We start from the raw sequence: 27,920 nt of genomic DNA on the forward strand, positions 1-27,920 counted from the left end.
TCGCTCGTGCATCGTCTGCTTCCTATTCGAGGTGCGGTGATTAAAAATTAATCCAGAGCGGAGTCGTTGAGGCAGTGGTAGACGCTCATCGGATAAATTTGACGTCGATTAAAAAAATTTAGATTTTATATTTTACTCCGCGATCGCTCGGTATCCAATACGAGGGTATTTACCAGACAGGTCTTTATCTGACACTTTTGAATGTTTTTTTTCTAACCCAGCGATAAAACGACAAGATCTTTAATTTTTGTTTGAGGGGGACAACAACAATAAAAAACACCCTCCCCAGAAGATATTCCAGGAATTAACAAAAATATATTCCACCATACAATGGCAAAAAAAACAAGCCATCTTTGACGTACACACATACACACACATATATGTACACATATATACACATATATATGTACATGCGTGTATTCCGTATATGTTTTCAGAACGATGAAATGCATAGTTTGAAGATAAACATTTTTAAAGTAAGCATCTTTGCCGTCAGTTCACATGTTTATTTTTGATCATCTGTCGGTTCGGAGATTCTGATTTAATGAGTTTCCTTGGGGGTTTTTTTTTCGTGAAAACACTCGGAGAGATGGTGACAGTCTTGTTCTTGTTGCTGCTGCTGCACCCTTCTCTCCGTCGTCCCGGCAAACTTTCTGCACTTCCCCAGGTTATGTGCGTACGTCGCAATATGCCCAGCAGGTATAAAGACAAAGCTCCTACCACCCCCCTCCGTATAGCCCTCACAGAGAGACACAATGGCCAAGATCCCCCGTATAGCCTTAACAGACTGTAGGTGCAAGTGTTGTTAGCGAGCACCTATAAAGGCCGGCACAACACACGAGGGGGTGTGTGGCCAACACCACGCCCGGGCGCCTTTGTCTCCCTAGTGGCGATGTTTACACATCGCATCAAGTACTCATTTAAGGCTGAGTCGACCTAGTAAAGGCCCAGGACCGGTTCAGATAATCGCCACCGGTGTTGGCCGTGAGCGGGAATCGAACCCGGGTCGACGGGTTCGTAGCGCAGCGTAGCGCTAACCGCTACACCACCGCTCCCCACAACAGAGAGATACACACGTACACGCGCGCCCGTGCCATCTATCCAGGGCTGCCGTCGAATCGACAGACAGACGTCAAGGTAGGTAGATACGCGTGCATGGGGTCACGCTTTTTTTCAGTAGTGCCAACGTCTCAATGATGCCAGCCAGAGTCCGCGTGCGACTCCAGGAGTACAGGAGAGGAAGAAGAAACGCGGGCGGGGGGGGGATGGAGTTGATTAACGCGAACTTAGTTCCACGCGAACTTAGTTCCACGCGACCTTAGTTCCACGCGACCTTAGTTCCACGCGACGTGAGTTCCACACGATTTGGCGACGTAAAATCGTCATTGGGTGGCGCGGAGAGGCTCGTGTTGCTTCTGTTGTTTGATCGCGGATCGGTCGTGATAACGTTTGGTGTTTGAAGCGAGCCGCGACGAGCTTTAATCCGTTCTCAAATATTGAGCGACGTCGCCTTTGAACGCGCGGAGAGGTCAGAGTCGTTTCTGCGGTTCACATGTAATAATTTTATTTCAGATACATTAATACCACTAAGTGATAGCATTGTAACACTAAAGATACGTAAATCACACGACGATTTTACAATACATTTACAAATGCTCTCTTTTTTTTACAGACATCGATTTCAAGAATATGTGAACACGTTCCATTTAACTACTTCCAATTATACATAGGCGATCGTGTATATGGACATACGGCCACTATTTCAAACAAAATATGCGACATCTTTTGTACACATTCATATAAGGACAGCAAAGTGGACACAATTGTAAAAAAAAATATTTACGTGTACAATAATTAAAATAATAATATCAAACAAGAAAATATTTTACCATGGTTGTAATTATAGTGCACAACATAGTTTACGTTTTTTAGATGACACACTTAACTGCGCGGAAGATGTGTTGTTTTGTGCGCGTGTGCGTGCGTGTGCGAGTGTGTGTTTTTTTTTCCTTTCATATATTTTTGTTTGTATCGTTGTAAAAATGCAAAGTCCTAAAGTCCCAGCCCGGTGCACGTCACGCACTCGGCGTTCCCTCCGACGCGGCCGCCGCCACCGCCGCAGCCGCCTCGCACTCCTCCTTTGAGAGGCTCGGGATATTGTGCTCCTTCTTCCACTTCATGCGCCGGTTCTGGAACCAGATCTTGATCTGGCGCTCGGTGAGGCAGAGCGCGTGCGCGATCTCGATGCGGCGCCGGCGGGTGAGGTAGCGGTTGAAGTGGAACTCCTTCTCCAGCTCCAGCGTCTGGTAGCGCGAGTAGGTCTGACGGCCGCGCCGCCGGTCTGTGCCAAGCCCCAGACCTTCACGGCCCAACAGCCAGCAGCACAGACAAGCGCGTTACAAAGAGACAGGCCAGATCGACACCGAACGCTGGCATCGTCAGATACACACTGTAGATAATCGGCAACCACCACCACCACGACCACCACCACCCCGTACCGCCTCAGTCAACACCCACCTACACATCAAGAATGGCACTTAAAAGCGCACACATACAGCGAACGTTTAATTTACAAGATAGGATTGTCAGATAGGGGATCACGCGGCCGCGTTTTGGGCGAGGCTGCCGCTACTGTGCTGCTATTTTTAAACCGAGCGGCAGCAAGCACCGGCCTCCCGTATCTGCTGTTGTTATTATGCAACGGAGCGTTTATTTGCGAGCCATCGAGCGAGCAAACTGTAGCGTGCAAGCCACCGCACTCGGCGTAGCTATCGGCACAAGTCGCTCGTCTGGGTCGGTCACCGCTACACGCGCTTTGCACAAAACAACTCAGTCGCTGTACCTGCGAGTTACCCCCCCCCCCCCCATAACATTCTGCCCCCACACCTCCACCGCCGTTTCTATCGCCGCTTAAATCCGCCCGCGAGAAACGCGACTCTCAACAAGCAACCCATTGTTTACATTCGCGATGTGCGGCTTTTAAAGCGACGGCGCCGCAACGCGCACAGCCGCCTACCGGAGCGGTGGGGTGGGTGGTTGGTGGTGAACTCTGCGCAGGCAAGAACACAAAAAGGTGGCTACGCTACAGCCGTGCACTCCCGTGCGTGCAAAGGGGGCGAGCGAGCGAGAGAGCAAGCGAGAGAGAGCAAGCGAGAGAGAGCAAGCGAGAGAGCGAGCGAGATCATCGCCACGTACCATTGTGCGAGTTCATGCGCTGCATCCATGGGTAGATGGGCACCGTCTGTTTGTGCTCGTAGGGCGACGGCGACGAGAGCGACTGCGCACCGACGCGGGCCTGCGAGGAGGCCCCCTCCTCTTTGCCTTCGTGGCCGGGCAGCGCGAGTGGCAGCGAGGGCTCTCCGGCGAGCGCCGCAAGCCCCCCCACTGCCTCCTTGTCGCGGTAGTAGCCCGCGTAGCTGTAGTCGTAGGCTGCCCGGCTCGCGCCGAACGAGCAGTTGGCTTGGGACGGGTAGTAGGCGTGATGGGACGCGGGGTAGGTCCTGTTGGGAAGCGTCGCCGGGCCGTACGGAGCTGGGAAGTGCCGAAGATGCTCGTATCCGAGCGGGTAGAGGGCGGGCGCTTGTTCGGGGTAGAGCTCTTGCGAGGCGGACCCCGCTAAACTTTCGGAAAAGGCCGAGTTCACGAAATAGGAGCTCATGTCGCTCGGCTCCCGCGGGCTGGCGGGCGGGTGCTTAAATATTTGCAAGCTTTCCCCACAAGTCTGGGGTTTAAGTTATAGTTTTTTTTCCACTTCTTCGCAAAATGAAGTGTCTCGGCATGGCCCTGCGCCAGAAAATCGAGAGCGGGGAGCGGTCAGCTGACCGGCGGCGAGCCAATGAGAGGGGAGGTGAAGAGGGTGGGAGAGGAATTTTTTTTTACATGCCACGAACAGACAGCTCAGAGCGCGGCAGCGACGGCTCAGTGCGGATGGCAGCAAACCCGCCTCTTCTGCTGCTGCTGCTGATGATGATGATGCTACTGCTGCTGCTGATGCAACTGCTGCTCGTGATGCAGCCGATTCCCTCTTTTCAAGCCCTGCGCGCTTCTCTCTCTCTCTCTCATCCGTTTTTTTTAATCGTTTGATTTATTTTTCTTCTTATTCTTCTGCCCCTTCTTCTGTTTCGTGGTGGTGGTGGTGAGGTTGGGTTTTTTTGCCGGGGGAATTTTTTTTGTTTGTTTGATTGTTACCGCCGCCGCTGCTGCTGCTGCCACTGAACGCATAAAAAAAATAACCGAAAAAATCGACTGAAAACCGAAAGCGCGAATTCGGTATTTCTCCTCGACACCTCTCCACCCCCACCGCCCCCCTCCCCCCCAACACGCCGCACGCTTTGCCCGGCGACACGAACGCGCAGAAAATTGTATATGGCAAGGATGGTGACGAAGGCGCTCCAGCGAGAGGGGTGGGTATCAGCTGGCTGCCTGGGCCGAGTCAAGGTGCGCGCGACCACTTAACGGCGCTTTAATTACTGCGCGCGCGCGAGCGCTCGATACGCAGCGCGAACGAGCACGCGGTGCGCGCACTTTCTCACTCGGCGAGTTGTTTCGGTCCCGAGATTTCTAACCTCGCCTCCCCCCCCCACCGTCCGCCCCTCCCGTCGGCTTTGTTTCTTCTTGTTGCACACAATTGGCGAGGTGTACACAAAGTCAGGCGACAACAACCAACAGCGACCGTGCGCGACAAAGCATCCGCGCCGATCTCGCTCGCTCGGTGAGGAAGTGGGTGGGGGTGGAAGCAGTGGGGGGGGGTGGGGGGGTAGCAGCGATATCCGCAGTTGCGAGGGATATCCCGATCCCCTCCCACCGTGCGGGCCACGCTCGCCCTGGTCCCCGGTCAAGCAGAGGGGGGGCTCGCGAGGGGGTGGGGGCGGGAGGGGGGTGGGTAAGTTTCATCCACCGCGGGAACGCGAGGACGCATGGTCACCCCGTGACAATCCCTCTCTCGTCTCTCCCGACTCCGTGCGGTACGCGCGTGTGTGTGTCTCTCTCTATATCGCACGCAGTGGTGAGGCGACCTGCGTAGCGGTGACTCACGCACGACTCGTAATTATCAGCGTTTTCTGCGCCTTCCGTATGCGTCTATGCACGTGTGTGTGTGTCTGTATCTGTATGTGTGCGCAAACACGAAGACAAAACCCGCGTGTACAAAAAAACCAAAGACAACATGCACACACACACATATCCATCGACACGTCGAGAACATAGATCGGGCGTGTGATGCCCCGTGTGTGTGTCGCGACGCACGGGCGTTCGCTCCGTGTACCACGCGGAGTGTCTCGCGTGTCACCGCGCCTCATTCAAGGAGGGACAGAGAGGCGAGGTCGCCCAGGGCAGGGCAGTGGGCATCGATTTGCGAGCGAGCTTCGCCGGGGTACGAGGAAGAGAGAGAGAGAGAGAGGGGGGTGGGGGTCGCCTTTGACGAGGCGCGAACCGGGCTCGCTCGGCTGCCCACGTCGAGGGGACACCGCCGTGGGGGGCTCGTGGGGGGCTTAGGGGGGTTCCGCGAGACACGGACGGACGACACCTGGGGGAGTGGGGGGGGTGGTGGCAGTCGACGGTCTCGCGGCTACGTAAAGTCGCCAGAATACGGCGCGTACTCAGCCGGTCTGAGCCGAACGTCACGACAACGTTACCAACTCTCGCATCAACGTACACATATATACACACACACACACACGTTATAGAAGCACACGCACGCGCGCGTGGACAGGTTCATTTATATATTATAATATCAGTTGACAAAAAAAATCTCTAAACTATTAAAACGAATGAAAAGTCCACGATAAATATACTATCGGGAAATGTTTCCCTATTTTAAAAGTTTGCGGCTGTCGCCTGCAATCGACGCACGCGCGAGTTCTTTGCGCGGCGATCGCTGATAATGAATTCGCGTCGTTATTCGGCGCTTAAATAATTCGTGTTAATTGGTTCGCGGTGTCCCCACAGCGTCCTCTCTCCCCACCCCCCCCCCCCCCCCCCCCCCCCGTGACCCCCCCCTCTTCTGCTGCAATCCGCAAGGCGCATTGTGCTGGCGGTACACGTGGATCAATAGCTATTTCGGTTTGTATGTGAACCGATTTATGGTAAATGCGCTCACATTTTGATGGTATTAGTATTGGATTTGTATGGGGAGGCGCGCATTGGGTTTTTTTTTTATCTCGCAAACAACTGCCCATAAGTCTGCCGCCTAAGACGGAACCCCCCCCCCCCAACCAGCCATCGAGCCCTCCGGCGGAATAATTTACCCCCCCACATTTGCGGCGCCCAAACAGCGACCCCGCGACACCCGCCGCACGGAGGAGCGAGATGCGGCGAGAGCTTTTTTGTGTCTCTGTGTGTGTCCGTGTTTAATCTCAGACTTTCACTATCAGCAGCAGCAGCAGCATCAACAACGACACCATCAGCAGCAGCATCATCAGCAGTATCACAGAATGAGACCGGCAGACTCTCTCTCTCTCTGCGCGGACACATGTTCGTTGAAACAAACGAGAGGTTGAATTAGGGGGTGGCTTGGGGCCGCGGCGACGGCGGCGGCGGGAGAGGGGGGGGGGGTTATAACGACCCCGGCAACCTCGTCCGTGAGTTGAACCGCGCGTAATTCCACGCGCACGCAAAGCCGCGCCGAAGACGGTCGCAATTCCAACGCATTCGGTGTGAACATTTCCTCGAGTGAGTCTCTCGACTTCCCGGGCAGGGGTGGTGTTTTTTTTTATTGCCGCAGTAAACAGGCGTTGTAAAATTAAAGGCTTCGGCAATAAATAGCGCGAATTCCGCTGTCAGCACCCGACGGAGCCGGCCCGCAAGCCCCGCGACCCCCTCGCGTGTCCCGCGGCTCCGAGCCGCCAGCCGGAGCCCCCCCTCCTCCTCCTCCTCCTTGCCCTGCCCTGCGCTGTGTCCACCCTCTCGGTGCTGGCCGTGGTGAAGACGCCACCGGTTCTTTCTTTATTTTCTTGTTTTTTTTTGGCGAAGACGGATTCCGCGGTGCAACGCTCGCTCGCGCGCGCGCGCCTGTTCGCGTCCGTGTGTTTACGTGTTAAAACATCGCCACGAGGGAGACAAAGGCGGTCGCGCGTGGTGCTGGCCACCCACCGCCACTCTTCCCCCAAAACCCGTGCGCCGTGCCTGCCTTCATAACGTGTTCGCTAACAAAGGCACTTGTCAAGGCGATACGGGATGAATTTATTTTTTATATGTATGCATTTGTGCGTGTGTGTTTATGCGTTTGTGTGTGTGTGTGGTGTGTGTGCGCGCGCGCCCGTACGCGTGCGTTTTGTGTGTCTGCGTAGACGCGCGCGTTAACGACCGCCGCCCCCGAACGCGGCGTGCGCGATCGGGGGTGGGAAAAGTTTCGAGAAGGGGAACAGATATTAGGAGCAGGTAAAACGGCGCTGGCGTCGTTGACCCGCGTCGCGGTGCGAGGCGCCATCTCCTGCCGCGCTGCCTCCTCCTCCTCCTCCGCCGCACCGAGGAGGTTTTGCCGGCCTCGACTCTCGCGACTCGCCGCCGCCGCCGGCGAGCACCGATGCGTTGTCGCGAACCTCTGCGACCGCGCCTCCTCGGAAGATACCCGGGGCGAGCGCGTTCCGTTCTCTCTCTCTTTTTTTTGACTTACTTAGTTTCGCCGAGGGGTTACTGCGATTGCGTTCGTTGGCGATTATCTGTTCCTCGTTTCGTTTCGTCTCAGCGAACGCGTTTGCTAAGCGAGAGCGGTGCGAAAAAGGCACGGATTTGCTTTCATTTTCGTCGTAGTGGTGGTGGTGGGGTGGGTTTACATTTACTTTAAAGTGCGTACGTTACATAATTTTGCGGTCAAATGCACACCCCCCTCTTGTTCGACTCGCTGCAAGCGCTCTGACGTTCGCGCGAATCTCTCTCCAAGCAACGCGATGTCTCTCTCGCGGTGGCTGAGTTGACTCGGGACTCGTGGCTCGGTTGCACGAGTCGACATGAAACGACTCGGCTCACGTAAAGGGAACTCGATACTAAAAGTCACACTCCCCCCCCACCCCCACCTTCCACGCCGTTACTCCCAAATACTCAATTGCAGCCCTTGTATTTATCACCAAAAAGGTAACTCACAACAACAGCGACTTGTCCGCGTTCGAGTCAACGGAGCTGGCGCGGTTGGCTCGCAAAGTGTGGGAGAATTCGGAGATGTGCGACACAATCCGTGCGCTGTCATTTGATATGAGAGCGCGTTGTATTGGAGAAGCCGCAATGTGCATATTTAAAATACGCGTGTGCGTATGGTGTTGGCAGCCATGTACCGCAACGTAACGGTTACTCCTGCAGCCGTTTCGTTGACACGATGCTAAAGGCGAAAATAAGCTGCCGGCGAAAAAAAATACACGACAGTAGGTACAGATATTAGCAACAATTGTTATTTAAATAACACTAATGTTTTTTTTTATTGTATACCAGACAAATACTGGACGTGCAACTATCGTATTATATTTAATAATCACCGTATAATTATTTAACCCCCCTCCCACATCGCAACTCGCGACGAAATGTGAGTAAACATTCAGCCCACAAACAATGCGGCGTCCGCGATGTCGCTGAGTTTATAATAACAGTTAATAATAATGGTTAATAATACGTTTATAATAATAATAATTTACATGTGTGCGTCCGCTTTAAAAAAAAATACAAGGTCCTCCCTTCAGACTTTACTCACTCGAAAGACAACAACAACAATAATCCACGCACGAACCTCCGCGTTCTCAATGCATGCAGATTATTATGATTAAAAATTATTGCGCACTAAAACATGCCCAATACCGTAAATGTAAACAATGTATTTAACAACAAGAAACAAAGTGTGCACGTAATTAATAGCCCCCGAGTCGAGCACTGAAAGTTTCAACAACAACAAACAACAACTACAATGCCAAGTCGTATAATTGACACGCACGCGTACAATTCAGATGTTTGACTTCGCACTCATATCTACTAGATCTTTACAAAGTGCCGCTTGTTGCTGGCCGTCGCGTCGGCGTGCTTTGGGGGGGGGGGGTAGGAGTCTTCTCGGCAAATCTTTATTTGTCAAACATTTTTTTTTTCAATAATCGACATCAATGTTATAGATCGTTGTTGTTTGTGTACCCCCCGTATTTTGACACGCCAGTTGCTTGAAGTTAACGCGGCGATGCTTAGCGGCGAGAGTGCATCTCAAACACAGTCAGGCGGCTAGGCCTCTGTACTACAGCACCGCATATGCAACGTGTATGCGGATACACATATACGTACACGTTGAAAGGTGTACCGTGTATACATTCACGAGGGGGGTGCGGGCAATATCTGCCGTATACCCCCCCCCGACCCCCCAATTCATAATTTCACTTCAATTCCACAAATCGCATCCTGAGTCCTGGTATCCGTGGCCTCGTATTAGTGGAAGTCCCCCCCCACCAATCCCCCCAATCTCACCCCAACAATAACAACAGCTTTTGTATCGTCGCTGATTGCACGCGAAATTGTCCCGTGCTAATTAACACTATCGCACTATATTAATGTAAATATTTTTAAAATAATTGCGAAATTTTTTTTTTTAGTCGGCGAATTTCGAACACCGATAGATATACAATCCCGCGCTCAGTGGGAACAGCGGCGACTCGCTGGTGGCGGCGTTCAGACGGCGCCGAGGCTATCCGCACTTGAGACACCTCCACGCGGCCCGAGAATTGCGATGGGCTGGCGGGGGGGATGGGGGGTAGCGTCCCTTTGGAGAATGTAAGGGAGGTGAATGACGCTGTCCCTCCACGTATCAAAAAAAATCATGAAAAAAAAAATGTATATAACAAAAAAGTGTACACATCCCATCAGCCGTCAATGCCTTTTTTGGGAGTGAGGATTATCAGCAAAAATTGGTTCGATACAATCAAGACTCTAGATCGGTTTTTGACATTAAGTGCATGCTTATATATGTGTGTGTGTATATATATAAAACGAGATACCTCCTTAAACAGGTATGTACGCTACGACTGACGCCAGGTGGAAGAAACTCTTACTTTGGAAAAATTCTCTCTCGCAACGCTATATCGCGATAACACAGCACAGGTGTGTGCAAACGCGTATCAAAACACGCGAACGCGTTTCATTTTTAAATGAGCCGTGACAGATCCCCATGTGCAGTTGATGCCAGTGTAATTTTAAATCCTCCCGAGCGGGTGAAACATAACTAAAATAAGATAAGCATGAACAGTAATGCTAATTTGGATGTATAAAGTGTCCATAAACATACTCTTAGGTTTTTTCGGTAAAGTCAATGGATCTCAGAGCGCCAATATATAATATTTCAGAAGAACAATAATAATATTACGATGTAATACTTAAGAGAGAGGAAAAAAACGTGCACGAAAGAGACAAAACTCCGAAACAAAAGTGACACCTCCTAAACCCTTTTAGAGGGCCGAAGTCTGAAACGTCGACGCTAAGTGTGATGATTTACGGCACACAACGAGAGGATCCCACGTGGCGGGAATTAAATAAATTATAATATTTGTCATCGTTCCCGAAATTGATTAAACGTACAATTTTGCAACCTACAATATTTCTGCTTTCATATTTGACGACGATTAAATTATCATTGTTCTTTGTTGCGCAGACTGAATAAGCACAAACGAGCTTGCAATAATTCGCCATTTAGTGAATATCAAACGTACAAACGGTAAAATATTTCCGTGTATTAACAATGTAAACAAAGGTGTGTACACACGTGACGCGTGTACGCGTGTCGTAACGTACGCAGTGTCACGAGTCCCCGTGTCTCTACTCTCGTGTTGTCCCCCTCGGACCTGTGGGCTTTCTCCCGATACGCTTCGTTTGCCCCGAACCACTTCTTTCGCACCGTACGTAGCCAACCGTGTTCATCGGAGGTGCGGGTAAGGACAACAAAACTAAACACACTTCCGCGTGTAGCAAGCAGCAGCAGCAGCAGCTGCAGCCACCCCTGCCTACTTGATAACAAAGAGTCTTGATACTCGCGCATGTGTTTCACCGGGGCATGAGTACAGGGTTAGTCGTCGTATGGCAGTCGTGGTCCACGGTCCAAGCTGCGTGTTTGTGTGTGCGGGCGCTCTTGTTGTGCCGTGCCGGGTGTGGCCAATGTCGCGTGATGGGCAGCCACCGAATTGCAGCCGGAACAGTCCGGAACGCCTCGCCGGGAATTGTTTTGGCCAACGCCACAATTCCCATGAACGCGCGCGCGCATGAAGCAGGTAACAACACTTTCGGGATTATGATGATGATGATAATTACTATTATAATCGATAGGTGTACCATATATAGAGAGACTCTTACGGCAGTGCATTTTCCACCGATAATTCCCCACTCTGGGCCGAGCCGGGCGAGCATCTTGCCGGACCGGACAATACCATCGCGTGGGAAGTCAAGCACCGATGTTGGGCGATGCGATGGGGAGGCTGGCTGCCTGCACACCCCGCAACCACCACCACCACCGCCGCCTCCCTCCCCCTTTAGGCCTGGCCATCATCACGCGCAGTAAAGGGGCGCTGCTTTGCCGCAGGCCTGAACCCCCCCGGCGGCCTCGGGTCTCCAGGAGGCGCGCGGCTCTCCGCTGCTTAGACGAGAGCGGCTCGCGCTTCAAGTGGCGGCTCCGCGCCGCAAGGGGGCGCACAGCAGAAGGGGGCGCGGCGCGGCGCGCGCACCGCGACGCGCCGCTGCCACGGCTCTTTGCCGCAAAGTTGTAAATTACGGGACCGCTGGTGCATAAGCCGAGGCACCATTTTTTTTGTGAATAAAAAAAAATACCCCCAAAAAAACAGCAGCAGCCACCGCCAACATCCGTAGCCAGCCGACAGAACAACAACAACAACCACAGCAGGCATAGCACATAACGCGACTCAGCCGCGCGCGGAGCGGCGTCGAGAATGAATGAAAAAGGGACACGGGAGGGAGCGAGGTGTAGCGAGCGAGCGCACGGGGAGCGCGGGGGTGTCGCGGAGGCGCTCAGAGGACAGAGGCTGCGCGCTCGCCGATTGACGCGGAGAGCGCCCGGCTGCTAGGACGGGAGAGCGCCCGTGTCGCAGCGAGCCACGCACCCGCTTGTGTCACGCGCGCACACACACACACAACACCCCCACCACCACCACCACCAGAGCCAGAGCCCACCCCCGCGCACGAGATGCACCCCAGCGGAAGCGTTGTTTTTTTCAAAAATCAAAACACGTAAACAAACGCCGTTGCTCTTATAACAAATTAAAAACAACAACAACAACAACATTGGCGTGCGCGAGGTGGTGCGCTGAGCAAGCGGCCGCGGTCGGTCGGCTCGCGGCCGCGCCGCAGCCCCGAGCGAGCGGGGGTGATTATTCCGATCACAGCCGCTAACCACACCCACACAATTACCCACGACGGACGGAGTAATTAATAATCCTCAATCCAACCAAGCAAACGGTGGTTTTATTTGTTCTACATTTGAACGAACACACAGGAAAAAAAAGAAAAAAAAATTATACCAAGCGCAAACAATGCGACGAATTGCCAGCGAAGGTTGATCAAACACAGAGTCTCGGTAGCTGCGGCAGTGACAGAAACCTCAATAAGCGGGGGTGGGGGGGGGTAGACGCGAGCCGCTCAGCCCGGACCTTTCCCGGGGCCCCTCCGCGTGCGGGTGGCCGCACACGGGGCCGGGCAGAGAGCGCGCGCGCGCTCGGGGGGCCCGGGGCAAGGCCACAACAAAAATTCACACTTTGGCTCGAGTCGCTCCAGCGGGAGCGCGCACTTGTCACATGAGCAGCCCACGGACACATGAACACCGACGCGCACATTTGCCCAAGGCGTAAGCTCAACCGCTGACAGTGCCCGTCGGGACCGCGTGCGCGCGCGCGCCTGCGCCACGGAGCCTCCCAGAGCGCCCGAGGTGGCGGCCGCCGTTCCCGGTGCCGCCACAGCGTCCGGGGGGCACCGCCGCCTTAGGGGGGGGGGGGAGTCGAGCGAGACCGAGAGGCAGGCAGAGCCCGCCGCTTACCAACAGGTTCCGTGAGGAGGTGGTCGAGACGCAGGTCGTGCTCCCGCCTCCTCTTCCTCCTCTTCCTGGTGGTGTCGCGTAACGCGCACTCGTTCCGTGTCCGGGGCATTATATCCAGGGCGTCTGGCGGCGGCAGGAGAAGCGGCGAGCTGTGGCTGGGGGGTGGGTGGGGGGTGGCGGCGCAGGGAGTAGCGGTGCTCGCGACACCTTCACGATGCGACCGGGCAAGGCGGTTGCTGGGGGTAGGTAGGCAGGCAGACGGGCGGGCAGGCAGACGGGCGGGCGGGCGGTCGAGAGAGCGGGCGGGCGGGCGGGCGGTCGGACAGGCCGCCTCCCAGCCCTGCCCTTCGCCCGGCCCGCGGCCGCGCCTCCTCGCGCCGAGCCGCGCCGACTGCGCGAGCCGACGGCGCGAGGGGCAATGACAAAATGCCCGGGGTTTTTTTTTTGGGGGGAGCGTAATTTGGGCGACGTAAGAGCCACAGCTGCGACACAAGAGCCGGGTAGAGAAGACTGCACGGGGGGACACTCACTAGGGAAATCATAAAAAGTTCATGTTCATGGTTACTGGCCACATGACCGCCGCCAGCCAATGACGAGGCGGAACGACTCGTAAAGTTTTATCACAAAGTTGTAAATTTTAATAAAACAACAAGGAATTTATTGTGTCTCCCCCCCGCAGTAGGTATCCTCGCCTCCAGTCCGCCATGTTCTTTTAGGAAGGCGCTTTTGTCTTTTGTTTTTTTGGGGGGGTCTGTTGCTTGCTTGCTGCTGCTGCTGTTGTTGTTGTTGAGCAGCGCGTTTGTGCTGCCCTGGGTGTAATCCGAGATGCTCATCACCTGCGCCTGGCGGTGCGCACCGCGAGAGAGAGAGGAACTACTTTTACTGTGCTGGGATTCTGAGCGCGGGCTCTCACGATGGGTAGGCAGAAGCGGCAGCAGCGGGCGGGGGGGGGGAGCGCGAAATCGCTCTCGTGCGCGTTTGCATTGTCGCCCCTCGTGCACCGTGAGTACGAACAACAAGACATATAAAAAAATATATATAATTGCGACGCGAGGTATTATCGCTGCTCCTAGCGCTGCTCGGAACAATATTGGCCCCATGGTTTTTTAGGTAGAGGCGGTGAAGGTGGGTGGTTGTGGTGGCGGCGGGGGGGGGGTAATCTTCCACCGGAAAAGAGTGCGGGGGGGCTACCACGCACGGATTTTAACTCGAAACGGAGGTGGGGGCCGCGGGTTTTGGGGGCACTTACCGTGTATTTTATTTCCATGCAGTCAGGGATGTTACGTGAGATGTGACGTATTTATATACAGATCTGACACATTTAATACGCGGTCTCCGCACGCGACGGTTACGAGTCTTGTTATATATTTTTCTTTAAATAATATAGATTTCGCGCCCACGGTGGTACGCGCGGTGTGCGAGCGAATATTTGGGACTCAAACGATGACGCAGATCGCCGTAAATGCTGCCCGTTGTGCGTCACGAGCCCCTGCGACTGGACACCCGTGAAGGGATAAAGAGCTCCACTGCTCATCGGATTCCTCCGGTATAAAATTCAATATTTTGATTCTCACTTAAAGCAAAATTTGGGGGGGGGGGGTGGAGGGCACGTCCAGGTGGACGCCCGAGTCTCGTGTACTGCTCACGGACGAGGAGGACTGCTCACCGAGGCAGACGTGACCCCTATAGGACTCGGAACCGAATGCGACATCCGCACGGCGACCTGGCCTAGAGAAGGCCGCGGAACGACGCCCGTGGCCACTCGTCGGCGATTTCGCGCAGAGGATTAACCCGGCAAACAGCTACTACAGTCGGCGGGGTTGTGTTGTTGTTGTTGTTGTTCAGTATTTCGGGTTCTGTTGCGAGTCGCAGTAATTATTCGTTGGGAATTTTCCGTCGGCAGCTTTGGAAACCCGACGCGGTTACGCGCTTTGGCGTTTCGCGTTTTATTTGTTACGGAACGCGCGATCTGTATGGAGTGCAAGACATTTATTGGCATTTGTTTTGGAAAATGCGTCAAGCGATCGCGCGCGCGTGTGTATGTATGTGCCCAGGTGCATACCCCCGTGTATGAATACATGTTTGTATATGTATGCTACATTTATTCCACACGTTTTTTTTTTGGGGGGGGGGGGGGGTGGATAATAATCGTTGATATTTTGAATCGTTTATTGAATAACAAAGTCGAACGAACGCGCAACAGTTTATTGAGAAAGATGATCGACTTTCACGAACTTTCACAAACAAAGAAATGAAAATGACGACAAATATGTAAAAAAAAAACATTTTCAGTGTACGGTTTTATTTGAGTGTCACGTTAAATCACACACCATCACCACCACTAACCGACACGAAATGCTCCACGATAATGATACATTCAAGTTACACAGGATGGACGTGGGGATTGCTTGTAAAATATCCCCGCCTTAAGAGACGACGATTTATTTACCTACCAGACACACACGGCTAAACGGCGACCACACACACACAGAGAACGATCACGTATGTTTAGTGTTACATTTACTTTGTTATTGAAAATATAAAAAAGAAAATGAAGGCAAAAGTTATGTACATGAAAAGAGACGCTTTTGTGTTTTTTTTTTTACGAGACGTGTGTGCGTGTAACGAGACGTGGTTTCTTGTGAGTGGGGGAGCGGCGGTGTAGCGGTTAGCGCTACGCTACGAACCGGGCCACCCGAGTTCGATTCCCGCTCACGGCCAACACCAGTGACGATTATCTGAACAGGTCCTGGGCCTCCCCTTAGATCGACTCGGCCTCAAATGAGTACACGGCGCGGTGCGTAAAATCATCGCCACTCGGGAGACAAAGGCGGCCGGGCGTGGTGCTGTTGGCCACCCAAGCCCGCTCGTGCGCCGTGCCGGCCTTCATAGGTGCTCGCTAACAAACACTTTCCCCAACAGTCTGTTCAGGGCTATACGGGGGGGATCTTTGTCTCTTTATTTATCGTGAGGTCAGCCGATAGGAAGCGGTGCGTTTTCTCGACTCTCCCCGCGCCCCCGCTGCCCGCCCGCTTCTCTCTTACTTTCTAGGTTGACAACAGCCAAAAAAACAATAATACTAATGACAACAGCAGCAACACACACACGCACACGCGCGCACACACACCCACATCGAGGTAAAAATGCGTGTAAATGTTTCATTACGGCCACCGCTAACACCTCGCTCGTTCGCTCGGACGCACGCGCACACGCACACGCGCGCGCGCGCGCGGCTCCACAGCTATTCCACACCTGGTGACGAGAGCAGAACACGAAGGACGCGCGGTCCGCCCCGGCTATACTCGTCGTGAGCTACTCAATGTGACGGAGCAAATAACTTACACGACACACTCATGCGCACTTTTTACGCACACACACACACGAAACAACCGAAGGCTGATTTCTACTTGAACCAATTTTTCCGCAGCCCCCCCATCCCAATACCCCCCACCCCCCCCCCCTAACTACTCCGTCCCCGTTTGTATCGCTGGTTCGCGCTCGGCGGCTGTCTTTGCTGCCCCCCAAACTAAGAACCCCAATTGCCCCCCCCCCCTTCCTCCCCCCCTCAAAAAAAATAATCTCCCTTTTCTAATCTTTCTTTTCCTCAGAAGCGGACGCTTCCGCGGCCGGATTCTGGTGCTCCTTCTTCCACTTCATGCGCCGGTTCTGGAACCAGATCTTGATCTGGCGCTCGGTGAGGCAGAGCGCGTGCGCGATCTCGATGCGGCGCCGGCGGGTGAGGTAGCGGTTGAAGTGGAACTCCTTCTCCAGCTCCAGCGTCTGGTAGCGCGAGTAGGTCTGACGGCCGCGCCGCCGGTCCGGACCTTGGCACGAGTACAAGAGCAGCAGCAGCAGCAGCGGTCACCCCCAGAGAACAGCAGCGACACCCCACACAGTGCCCACCACCACAACGAAGACAAATAATTAATTCCCCTCCCCCCCCCCCGCTTTCAACTTTTTCCACCGTGTAGACTGAACAGACTGTTGGGGCAAATGTTGTTAGCGAGCACCTATGAAGGCCGATATGGCACGCGAGAGGGTTGGGTTGAGGGTAGCCTTTGTCTCGCAGGTGCTGATGATTACACACACACAGAGCGCACCAGGTACTAGGCTAAGGTTGGGTCGAACTTGGGGAGGCTCCGGACCGGTTAAGAAAATCGTCAGTGATGTTGGCTGTGAGCGGGAATCGAACTCTGGACATTGGGGGTTTGTGGCGCAGTGCGCGAACCACTGTCCCTGCGTTTGTCCAACAAGACACGGATTCACAGACACACACGCACAAGACACGGACACACAGACACACACGCACAAGACACGGACACACAGACACACGCGCACAAGACACGGACACACAGACACACACGCTGACGGACTCACGCACTCGTGTGCTTTCTGTGTGCGCATTATGTTATACAAAGTCATGTACAAACAAAATTTGTGTACACGTGCGTATGCACACACACATAGTAGGCAAATGGATGCCTAAATTGTGTTTTTTCTATATAAACGTGCACGCGTCCACTGTATACAAACGCATATCCACACATTATGTACTCACAAAACAAGTGTCCGCACACACTCGTTCGTCCCTTTGCTGTTCGTGCATATACCCACTGCTCGTGTAGTAGTAGGTCACGTGCACATGCAGTGCCCGCATAGCAGGCCCGTGCACGTCTATAATATAACATTACAACAACAACACATACAGTTGTGCATTAGGCCGACTATGATCCACAAAATGCGCAGACGATGTGGACAGTCGTATACAAGCACGTGCGGGTCTTCCGTGTGCACGCGTGTGCGCACGTGCACTATGCGTATGCGTCGTGTTCATGCGGGAGGTGGTGGAGCGGTGGCGCGGTGGTTAGCGCGCCTGAGTTAAATGAACCCCGGTCACCTGAGCTCCATTGCCGGCCGCGCGTGATGTCGGCGGCTGGCGAGTGATACCTGGAGCCCATTTCCTCCTTCAACAGCCCGCACTTGACCAGCGCGTAGAAGTATGGCCAAACAACGCACGAAGGCGTTCATCCATCCACCAGTGGAATTGACGAAAGGCGCCGTAAATATTTTGTGCACGCGCCTCCTGCGTGTACGCAATCTCGCACGATGCTTTGTACTGAAAGGTTTATTTTGTTCGGACGCAACTGGGCCTACTGCACGCGTGCCATGTGTATACACACGCTGCTAATATATATGTGTGCAGTCTGTGTACACATGCATCGGTTCTGCAATACAAAAATGGCACACACACGCGTGCGCTGTTTAAATGTACACGTGGTACACGCACGTAAAAAGATCCCCCGTATAGCCTTAACAGACTGTTGGGGCAAGTGCTGTTGGCGAGCACCTATGAAGGTCGGAACGGTACACGAGGGCGTGGGTGGCCAGCACCACGCCCGACCGCTTTTGTCTCCCCTAGTGGCGATGTTTACACACCGCACCAGGTTCTCATTTGAGGCTGAGTGGACACGCACGCACGCACACGCACGCATACGGGCCTACACTATGGATACATGCACAGATTACACACACAAGAATGCGTGTATACAAACCTTACATGCGCCGTGTGTTTTATATACAGAGTGGCGTGCATGTACAACTCCATGTAAGTCGTCAACACGCACCTGTATATGCAAACTGGTAGTATGTTATTTATTAATATGTGCTACAACTGTTAACACCGTGTCAATATTTATATTCCAGGATCGTGAGACGAAAGCGGCGGCTTGGGGTGGCATCCATCCATCCAGCAGCGGACTGACCACGGCTGATCACGTGTGTGATGATGTCACGTGTACATGTTGGCCTGCTATATTTGCATGTACTGTATTATGCAAGCGCAATAATGCGCGCAGGTAAATGTCTAATTAGAATTAAAATAATATATATGTAGTCATTGACGCGCATATAACATATCGATGGACATGTGTGCGTGTACACATATTTACACGGACGCTGGAATTATTTACCATACGCATCCTGTACAAGCACAATGAATATCTGAACACTTGGTACGCGTAAAAGCGTGCAGGTGTGCTCAATTTATATTTACATATTCCGTCTATATTTGTAAATAAATATCTGCTGCATGTATCGCTCTAGGCAATTGCACGATATATTCTTTGATACACTTTTTTTCACGTATATATGCAGTGTTCACGCACGCGCGCGCAGTAACACCTGCACGTATCCACACAGATCGTTTGTACAAACACCGGCGGTCGCCCACTGACAACCGCGATGTACAATTAACGCGATGTACAATTAACGTCGAAAGGCGTTCATAATGGAATAAAAAAAAACATTACAATTTCTGGTATTGCAAATTGTTTTTATCTTCATGCAAAAAAATATAAAACGAGCCGCTCCTCGTTATAGTGCGCACGTTTCTGTGAAAACAAAGAATAATATAAATGTTTTGTAATGCATCGTTGGAAAATAAAAGCTGCGAGAAAACCTTCAAACAGAACATTTTCGGTCGCTCGTTCTCAAGAAACTTTTTTGTTGACGTCCCCGTCTCGCGCGCGTCGTCACCGCGGGGTCCCGAGCCGGTGGCCGTCTCCTGTCGACCCCGTCGAGTCTCCGTTGTCCACAACGGAGGCCGCTCGCCGAGACAAGAAGAGCCAGGGGGACACGCACGCTCGCTCGCCGCGTGCGCGATACAACAAACAAACTGCAGACAAACACGCATCCAACCCGTTGGCACGCAGACCACGCAGACCACGCGTTTAGACGTGACCGCGGCGAGTAACCCTGCGCGGTCACCTGTGCGGCCCAGGCGCGCCTCCTCCCTCGTCTCCTCCTCCTCTTCACGGCGGCGAACTCTCCTCGACCCCGACCCCACAGCGCCCACAGCGCCGCCGCCGTCTTTTGTTGTCGCCGCAAAACGCTCGAAATTCGTCCCCCCCCCCCCACACCCCCGTGAACAGCGATGTTGCACAATATGGACGTACAACATGTATCATTATGTAACACCACCACCACATTTCACCATCATCATCATCATTACCACCATCATCATCATCATCGGCGGCAACGTTGTGTAACATCACGCGGGGTTTGCATTCTTTTGTTCGAGGCAAGCGGCCACTGTGAACGCGTCGCGGGACATTTCACCGTGGAGTCATCTCGGCGCCGTTGTTGATCGCCCCCCTTAATGAGATGCGCGTCGGCCGTGCGCCCGCGAGCGCGGACACGAAGCGCGCGAGTCGCGAGGAGCCGCCGCGCGCGAGTCGTGCTTCGTCTCCGCGACTTCCCTCCGCTCCGCGAAGCGCGCGCGGACCACCACCACCACCCACCCACCCCCCCCACCCCGGCCTCGCTCCACGCAGCTCGCGACGCGCCCAGCGCGAACCTAAACCCCGCGCGCGTCCTGTACGCGCACCGCCGTGCACACGACCGCGGTGCCCCGCGCGAGCGCGTCGCGAGTTTGCGGCTGGGGTGGTGGTGGGTGGAGCGGGAGGGCTGGCGAAGAAGAACAAGGGGGAGGGAGGGGGGGTGAGGTGATGGCGGTGTGGGGAGACTACCTGCCGTGGAGCGCATCCACGGGTAAATGCGCAGCCCAGCGTCGCTCCTGGCCGCCAGCGCCCTCTCCCCGTCCGCCTCGGCCGCCGCCGCAGCCGCGGCCGCCGCCTCCTTCCCGTAGGGGCTGTGCCCGAACGGCTGCTCGTAGGCGGTGCACGCGAGCCCGAGCGGCGCCGAGCCGCCGAGCGCGTAGCCCGCGCCGTAGACGGAGCCCGGCGGGCCGCCACCGCCGCCCTGCTGGTAGAGTCCGTAGAGCCCCGACACGGAGCCCGGGAACGCGGCCGCGGCCGCTGCCGCTGCTGCGGCGGCGGCGGCGGCGCCCGAGCTGAACGAGTCGGTGGAGAATTCGCACGCGGGCCGAGGCTCCACCAGTCCCGCGCCGGGCTGGAAGACCGAAGCTCCCGCGGTATATTTGGGGAAAAGAGAGTTCACATAATACGACGAACTCATAATGCGGCCTGATGATTTGTCGACGGAGACTCTTCCGTGTCGGTTTTACGAGGACCCTTTGATATATGGTTAAAGCAGAGGCCAGATTTACAATGAACGCCCATCCTCCTCCCAGCTAAACTCTTGGGCCGCATGTTTGCGCATGTGACGTTTCATAGCCAATGGGAGATGAGAGGGCCCTATGATGCATTCGTTTAATCTGAATGCCCTGGTCAGAGACGGCTGCCGTTGCCGCCGCTGCTGCTGCGTTGCAAAAAAGAAAAAAACACTCACGCGACGTTGAGAAAATGACCGCTCATTAATTGGCTCGTGACGAGAATGTGTATTTATTGGCGTCGTAATTATCCGTCGTCATCGTCGCGATCATCATCACAAACCGCGTGCGTATTTTGTCAACGATTTCGAAATTAAAGCGTCGCCTTCCGAAATGTTTCCAACTGCCCTTCTCTCCCCCCCCCCCCCCGTGCGTGCCCCCAGACAGGGGTTTAACACGGGCCATGGAAGCCCCCCCCCCCCTATCCAGAGGGGGGGGGGGGGCGAGGGGTTTAGAAACTTGGCCGCGGGAGAGGTCGCCACTTGTCTTGGCGTTTTGACCGGTGACGGCCGCTGTGACGTCACCGCCGCGAGCCCCTCTCTCACCTCTCTCTCTCTCTCTCTGCTTCTCTCTCTTCTCTCTCTTATCTCTCTCTTCTCTCTCCCGATTATCTCTCTATCCGTGGCTCGCGCCGCCGTGACGCGCTCCGTGATTTGTGCTCTTCCGTGAAACGCGCCGCAAGCCGCGACCGCTGAGATTGTTGCTGTATAGAGACCGGATGCACTATTTTATAATTCCATTTTTTTTTAAGATACAGCTACATAATGTTATCTTTCGCGAAACATAGGCATCTTGGGCACTCGAGTGAAGGGTTCGAGCGTTCGAAATCCCCCCCCCCCTTTCCTCCCCCTATGCCCCCCCCCCCCCCCCACTTTTGTTTTGGCGAGTCGAGGAAGAATAAATTCAGGAGCGACACGAGTTGCGTTGATAGTGTTTCTTGTTTTTTATTGTAACATGTTCTAAACATCAGTTAATGCGACTCACAATAAACCCCACATCTCTCATATACAACAATAATTCGTTAAAAACCCTTCGGCCGAGTATTTCTACAAAGTTTTAACCAAACTAACACACGACAGTTATAATGTTTTTTTTTTGTTCCTTCCAGAATAACGCACGAAGAGCAGAGTACAACGAAAAATCACTTGCGACCCTCGGTCACGATTATGTACCACCCAATAATAACTACGATATCACCACTGGACATTTACAGGCAGGTCATGTTGTCGTGGGGTTTGCGCGTACGCGGGCGTGTTTTCTTTAAACAGAAGAAAAAAGAAACACACATTTCGTTTCAAATAAATATATCAAGGAGGCGCGACGTCACCCTCGTTGTTCGCGACCAACAAAGAAAACTCGGAGGCGCAGGAATGAGATGATGGGGGGGGGGGGGGGGGACGCGTGGGAACGATTCACTGTCGTTCACACGCCGACCCGGACACCGAGTCCCCGGGACGCGACACGTGGAGGTCGAACGAGGGGCAGTGGCATCAGCACCACAGCGGGAGTCGCTATCAACGCGGCCGAGTGGCTTATCAACGCAGCCGAAATGGCTTATCAACCCAGCAGAGTGGCTTATCAGCACAACCGAGAAGATATCATCAACACACGCGCATACACCGAGCAGATATCAACGTAGCCGAGTCGTTCTCGACACAGCCAAGCAACAACAGCCCGGCCCACATCAACAGAGCAAAGTCGCTACCAAACAGAACGGAGAAGATACGGACACGGCTGAGCCGCTATCAACAAGGGGCCGGAGTTGATAGCGACCCATCCAAGTCGCTATCCAAGCACCAGAGTCCGTTGATCAATACAGCCGAAGCGGTACGACCAAGCCGCCCTGTGGCAACGAAGCAAAGTCGCCATCGACACAGCCCCCGAGGGCTTATTAACATCGGCGCTCAGGATGTCAACACGGCCGAGCAGAGATACTGGCGGACAGACGAATTGCTACGCACGCAGTGAAGTTGCTTCGAACGCGGCCATCGCGAGCAAGATATTCGGTCCGCGCTCAAACAAAGTCAACGCGCACTGATATGAGCAGCAGCAGCAGCAGCACCACAGAAACACATTCCGGGCATAATAACGAGGAGCCATGCCAGCGACAACACGCGCACACACGAACTCGTAACTAACATTGGATTTTAATCGACAAATTGTTTTCCCGATATTTTTTTTTTCTCTTCCACAACGATATTCATGATAACAGAAAGACAAAAACAAACAAACATACAAACAAACCGGGCGACTGAGGAACCATCGTTACACCATAATATATCATTTATACACGGGTTGCGTGTGTGTGTGTGTTTTTAGGGCTACGTTTCAAGAGCCATTCCCGCAGAAACTCGCTACACACTGTATAGCATCAGTCTTCATTCAGGTGCAAATAAGAGGGGCGAATCGGGGGGGGGGGGAGCGGGTCTGACCCCTAGTGGACACCCAGAGTGGGGGGGGGGGGAGGTGAGGTGAGAAGGGTCGGGGAGGGGGGGGGGAATCCGGGGGACCCCCCCCCCGAATCATTCTGCCACCACCTCCGCCTTTTCAACTGGCTCCGTTGCCTCCTCCGGCTGCTGCTGCTGCTGCTTTGTGCTTCCTTCCTCGCCGGCCTCCTTGGGCGCCGGGAACGAGTCTTTGTTGTTCTCCTTCTTCCACTTCATGCGCCGGTTCTGGAACCAGATCTTGACCTGGCGCTCGGTGAGGCCCAGCGCGTGCGACACCTCGATGCGCCGCTTGCGCGTCAGGTACGGGTTGAAGAGGAACTCCTTCTCCAGCTCCAGCGTCTGGAAGCGCGAGTAGGTCTGGCGACCCCTGCGACGGCCAGGGCCTAGGGGCGAGCGCGGTGCGGGGAGGAGGAGGAAGGTGGTTGTAGGAGGAGGCGGGGGGAGTGGGGAGAGCGGCGGCGTGGGGGTGGGAGAAAGAGGAGGGAGGAGGAGTGGGGGGGGGGTCACACGCACGGGCTTTGTCAGGTGGCCACGTCGGATCAAACGTTACGAGTTGAACAGGAGAGGGCAGGAAATTAGCGGGCTCTTAACGAGCGCAGTTTTAAGAGTGCGCCGGGCCAGGCGCGGCGCTGCTCTCGGCAAAGCCGCCAAAGGGTCAGCTGACCGCGCCAGGCCATGGCTCCCCCCCCCCCCCTGCCCGGCGCACGAGGGTCAGGGGACGTTCAGACGCACAAGCGGGGGGTGGGGGTGGGGGGCATGCCGGTACCGCCGTGCGAATGCGTTCGCGACCCAACCTCGGGGAGGGGAACGATCCCTCGGTGGTGGTGACGAGGTCGCTTCGGTGCCGCGCACGGAGCGATGCGGGGAGGCGGCGGGGGGGGGGCTGCGCAGCTGCACTGAGGCTCCCTGGGCACGAGGTACTGAGCCCTGGGCCCCGGGGGCGATACACAGGAGCCCCGGGGGCGAGACACTGTGGCCGCCAGCGGCGGCGGGGTAAGCCTCGGCGCAGCGGCGAGTGATGATTTGCGAGAGAGCCACGCTTTACTCACCCGCGCAGATTATGGGGGTTTAACGAGGGGTTTAGGTCGCGCTTTAGCGTCGCCGCGCCGCGTGTAAATATCTGCGCTTCAGATGACCCCCCCCCCTCGCCCGCACGCTCGCCCGCCCGCCCTTCTCAGCACATCACACGGGAAGTGACACGCGGGGCAATGCCATGGGGGCAGCCTCGCGTGCCCAAGCTCGCCCCCCCCCTCTTCTTCTCACGGAAGAACGCGCGAGCGCTGTGCTAATATTACCGCGCGAAGTCGAGTAATAGCGTCATTTGGCATTTCCAAAAACCATTACCCCCAACGACGGTTGGCACGGGCAACTCAATTCCTCCTCATCCCGCGCTAACAAATGGCCCATTGTCAATAAGCGGAGCGCGCCTCGCGGGGTCGCTTCCGCGAGCCAAAACCACCACCACCAAGTTCTCACCTTGCGGTCTCATCCAAGGGAACATCTGCGCCGCCGTGTAGCTCAGATGGGACGCTTCCGTCTCCTCGCCAACGCTCCCGACGGACGATTTGTAGTCGGGGTATTGCACCAGGCCGCCCTCTTGCTGCGCCGTAAAGACAGCCGCCCTCTGCAAGGAGTCGTAGCCGTAAAATTTGGGCGCCTCTCCGTGGCACGCGCTCACGGCGCAAGGGCCCTGCTGGAAGGGCGCTCCGGCGAGTGCCGACGGGGGCCCTCCCGGCGCCCCGCCGCCTCCTCCTCCTCCTCCCCCGACCGCGCCGCCACCGCCGCCTCCGCCTCCTCCTCCTCCGACCCCGCCGCCCCCAGCGTGGTAGAAGTCCTGTACTTGGTTCAGGTGCTGGAAACCCGGAGCCGCGCCGGCGCCGTAGACGACGGCGGCGCGTCCGCTCACGTCCTGCCCGAAGCGGCAGTCGTAATAGTTGGGACGGAGGGCATCGCCGGGCTTGTACTTGGAGAAGAGCGAGTTGACAAAATAGGAGCTCATGGCGAGGGAGCGAGGACGCGGGAAGCGTGGGGCGCTGAGGGCCGCCGTCAGGGGCTGGGCTGGCAGCCCGTCCCACCGCTTTATGGCTGTTTTGTGTTCGAGCAGGAGGAGGAGTAGGATAATCTCTCTGTAACGTCTACTTGAAAGAGAGGCGCTCCTCGGCCGAGAGGGAGGCAGAGAGAGAGAGGCGAGGGCTGAGGGGAGCTGCTCGCACTCGTCACTCTCGCCGGGAGCTGGCGAATCCCAACTCCCCGATCTCAGCAGCAGCAGCAGTAGCGGCAGTAGCGGCAGCAGCGGCAGTAGCGGCAGCAGCGGCAGCAGCGGCAGGAGCAGCCACGCAGCTCAGTTTGGCGACACATTCAAACCGCTCGCTCGTTCGCTCGCGACGCGTCTCTCACGGAGAAAATTTTTTTACGACAGTTTGTATTTATCGCGGTGTAACGGTAGCCAATTGACTTGCGGTCCTGTGTATGGGTTTTTGTGGAATAGAGCACAGGCAGAAAGGGCATGGAGGATGGGAGGAGGAGGTGGGGGGGGTGCTGCCGCGCATTGATACACCGGGTGGGGCTGTAAAGCGCAAGGAACCGCGTCACTACAATCGGAATCCATGCGCCTTGTCGGGAAAGCTGAAGGAAATAGGGAGGAGGAGGAGGATGCCGCTGAAGGGTGATCACGAGCGGGTCGAGAGAACTTAGCCAAATGTCAAGGTCGGGCCGGGACCCGTGGAATGGCTAATTAAGAGTTGCGACTCTCTCGTTATTAAAGCGCCACCGGCTCGGGTTCACGACAACTCCCCGGCTGCCACATGCCTCGCAATTGAGTTGATGATTTGGCTCACCCCGAAACAATATTTTTCGAACGATTTTTTTTCTCTCTCACTTGTGTGTTCGTGTGCGTCGTTCGCGTGGCGATTTTTGGACTACGAAGAGCAGATTGTTGTTGTTGTTGTTTTCCCTTCATTTCCTAAATTATTATTTTGTTGTGTGTGTCCGTGAATAACAGGAATCGATGGCGGTTTCTGAAACGACCCTCCACGCCTTCCCCTTGTATGACGAATTTTCCTCCAAAAATGGGCGGTTTACCAAACAGATGATGATTTAAAATTATGGATTAAAATATAAAGCACGTTGAAGTCACTTGACGTACGCGTCCGAGCGCGCACAAGTGCGGACGTAGCTCGAAAGTGATGTCAGGTCCAGTCGATGACTTTTGTTGTTGTTGTTGTTGTTCTGCTGCTGCTTCTACTTCCTCTTCCTTCCCCTGGTTCAGCGAAAATATTCGTCAACTTTGTCCGCTTTTGACAACTGCCGTGGCACGCCCACAGTTTGGTGTTGGACGAAGAAGAATGTAAGAATGTATGAATGCGTCCATGCACGTCCGTATACATTCGTAGGTATGCTTGTATGTACGTACGTACGTAGAACGCACGTACGTATGCCATTACAAGTACGTTGTTCATTCACCTTCGCACAAATGTGTGTGCACGTGTTTAATATATGTCTATACTGACTTGCAGTATACATGCCTGTGTTCGTATGTTCGTATGCATATTTGAGCGTGCATTTTTTTTGCGCAACTGTGTGTGTGTCGTGTTTTTCTTTTGTAACGACGGCAACAACAACAATCGATTTTGAAGCTATCATCTGTGAGTGAGAGTCGGGGCCTCGCTATCACGGTGCGAGGATGACGAAGCGAACGCGAGCAGAACCAGTTGAGCGCACTTTGCACATTCTCCCAATCGCCCAAACTTCGAGACGCTCCGCGTACCAACGTGTGTGTTGTGTGTGCTCGTGTGCGTCGTGTCCTGTGTTCATCTCGATGAACGTGGTGAGCGGCAGCGGGGGTGCTTCGCGCCACCCGAGTTCGATTCACGCTCACGGCCACCCAAATAAAGCGTGCTGTGACGATTTGTCCGAACCGGTCCTGGGCCTCCCCGATGTCGACTCAATGAGTAGCCGGTGCCGCGTGCAAACATCGCCACTGTGGAGACAAAAAGACGGTCGCGCGTGGTGCTCGCCAGCCAAACCCCCGCTCGTGTCCCGGTGCCGGTCTTCATAGGTGCTCGCTAACAGCACTTGCCCCTACAGGCTATGCTGGGGGGGGGGTCTTTGTCTTTGTTGTCGTTAGAATTACCGACATGGCGGAAACGCACGCGCAATGCAAGTCGCGAACCAAATCTGTCGAAATTTTTTGCGGAGTTTTTTTCCTTCTTCCTTTTATTTTCCTCCCTCTCTGTTTTCTGTTTCACGTTATGAAGAAAAAAAAATCATAAGCTGGCGTAAATTTTCGAACGCAGTCATGCAAAAATGTCGGCTTGCGGCGGCGCACACTAATGGAAATCATGGCCGTGAATGCATTTCCCATCATTTCCGTGCACAAATGTTCCCCGGGCCCCTCGCCGGATTAATTTGTAAC

General features: G+C 54.6%; 3 protein-coding genes and 1 long non-coding RNA gene across 4 annotated transcripts; 1 reads left to right on the forward strand and 3 right to left on the reverse strand.

Moving 5' to 3' along the window:
• Positions 1-1,538: 1,538 nt before the first annotated feature.
• Positions 1,539-4,300, reverse strand: LOC144725490 (homeobox protein Hox-C6a-like). The gene is made up of 2 exons (XM_078604638.1): positions 3,196-4,300; positions 1,539-2,359 (listed from the first exon to the last, which is right to left on the reverse strand). Exons 1-2 carry the CDS (start codon positions 3,656-3,658, stop codon positions 2,076-2,078), a joined length of 747 nt encoding a protein of 248 aa, XP_078460764.1. The 5' UTR covers positions 3,659-4,300; the 3' UTR covers positions 1,539-2,075.
• Positions 4,301-16,560: 12,260 nt separating this feature from the next.
• Positions 16,561-21,057, reverse strand: LOC144725506 (homeobox protein Hox-A7-like). Its single transcript, XM_078604639.1, has 2 exons — positions 20,518-21,057; positions 16,561-16,815 (listed from the first exon to the last, which is right to left on the reverse strand). The coding sequence occupies exons 1-2, from the start codon at positions 20,963-20,965 to the stop codon at positions 16,580-16,582; spliced, it is 684 nt and encodes a 227-aa protein (XP_078460765.1). The 5' UTR covers positions 20,966-21,057; the 3' UTR covers positions 16,561-16,579.
• Positions 16,600-19,301, forward strand: LOC144725538 (uncharacterized). Its single transcript, XR_013586780.1, has 2 exons — positions 16,600-16,685; positions 18,695-19,301. It is a non-coding gene; the product is annotated as an uncharacterized LOC144725538 (long non-coding RNA).
• Positions 21,058-23,232: 2,175 nt separating the features above from the next.
• Positions 23,233-25,601, reverse strand: LOC144725474 (homeobox protein Hox-D8-like). Its single transcript, XM_078604637.1, has 2 exons — positions 24,983-25,601; positions 23,233-23,889 (listed from the first exon to the last, which is right to left on the reverse strand). The coding sequence occupies exons 1-2, from the start codon at positions 25,503-25,505 to the stop codon at positions 23,582-23,584; spliced, it is 831 nt and encodes a 276-aa protein (XP_078460763.1). The 5' UTR covers positions 25,506-25,601; the 3' UTR covers positions 23,233-23,581.
• Between the last annotated feature and the right edge of the window lie 2,319 nt (positions 25,602-27,920).

Source organism: Lampetra planeri, chromosome 2 (genome assembly GCF_965212315.1).
Source record: "Lampetra planeri chromosome 2, kcLamPlan1.2.h2, whole genome shotgun sequence".
NCBI lineage: Eukaryota > Metazoa > Chordata > Hyperoartia > Petromyzontiformes > Petromyzontidae > Lampetra > Lampetra planeri.

Bases quoted from the DNA above. Each gene is read 5' to 3' on its own strand.
- LOC144725474 (XM_078604637.1), bottom strand. From the start codon at position 25,505: ATGAGCTCCTATTTTGTCAACTCGCTCTTCTCCAAGTACAAGCCCGGC. The intron at 23,890-24,982 runs GTGAGAACTTGG...GCTCGCCCCTAG, and splicing joins CCCTTGGATGAGACCGCAAG to GCCCTGGCCGTCGCAGGGGT.
- LOC144725490 (XM_078604638.1), bottom strand. From the start codon at position 3,658: ATGAGCTCCTATTTCGTGAACTCGGCCTTTTCCGAAAGTTTAGCGGGG. The intron at 2,360-3,195 runs GTACGTGGCGAT...TGGGCCGTGAAG, and splicing joins GCGCATGAACTCGCACAATG to GTCTGGGGCTTGGCACAGAC.
- LOC144725506 (XM_078604639.1), bottom strand. From the start codon at position 20,965: ATGAGTTCGTCGTATTATGTGAACTCTCTTTTCCCCAAATATACCGCG. The intron at 16,816-20,517 runs GTAGTCTCCCCA...ACTCGTGCCAAG, and splicing joins GTGGATGCGCTCCACGGCAG to GTCCGGACCGGCGGCGCGGC.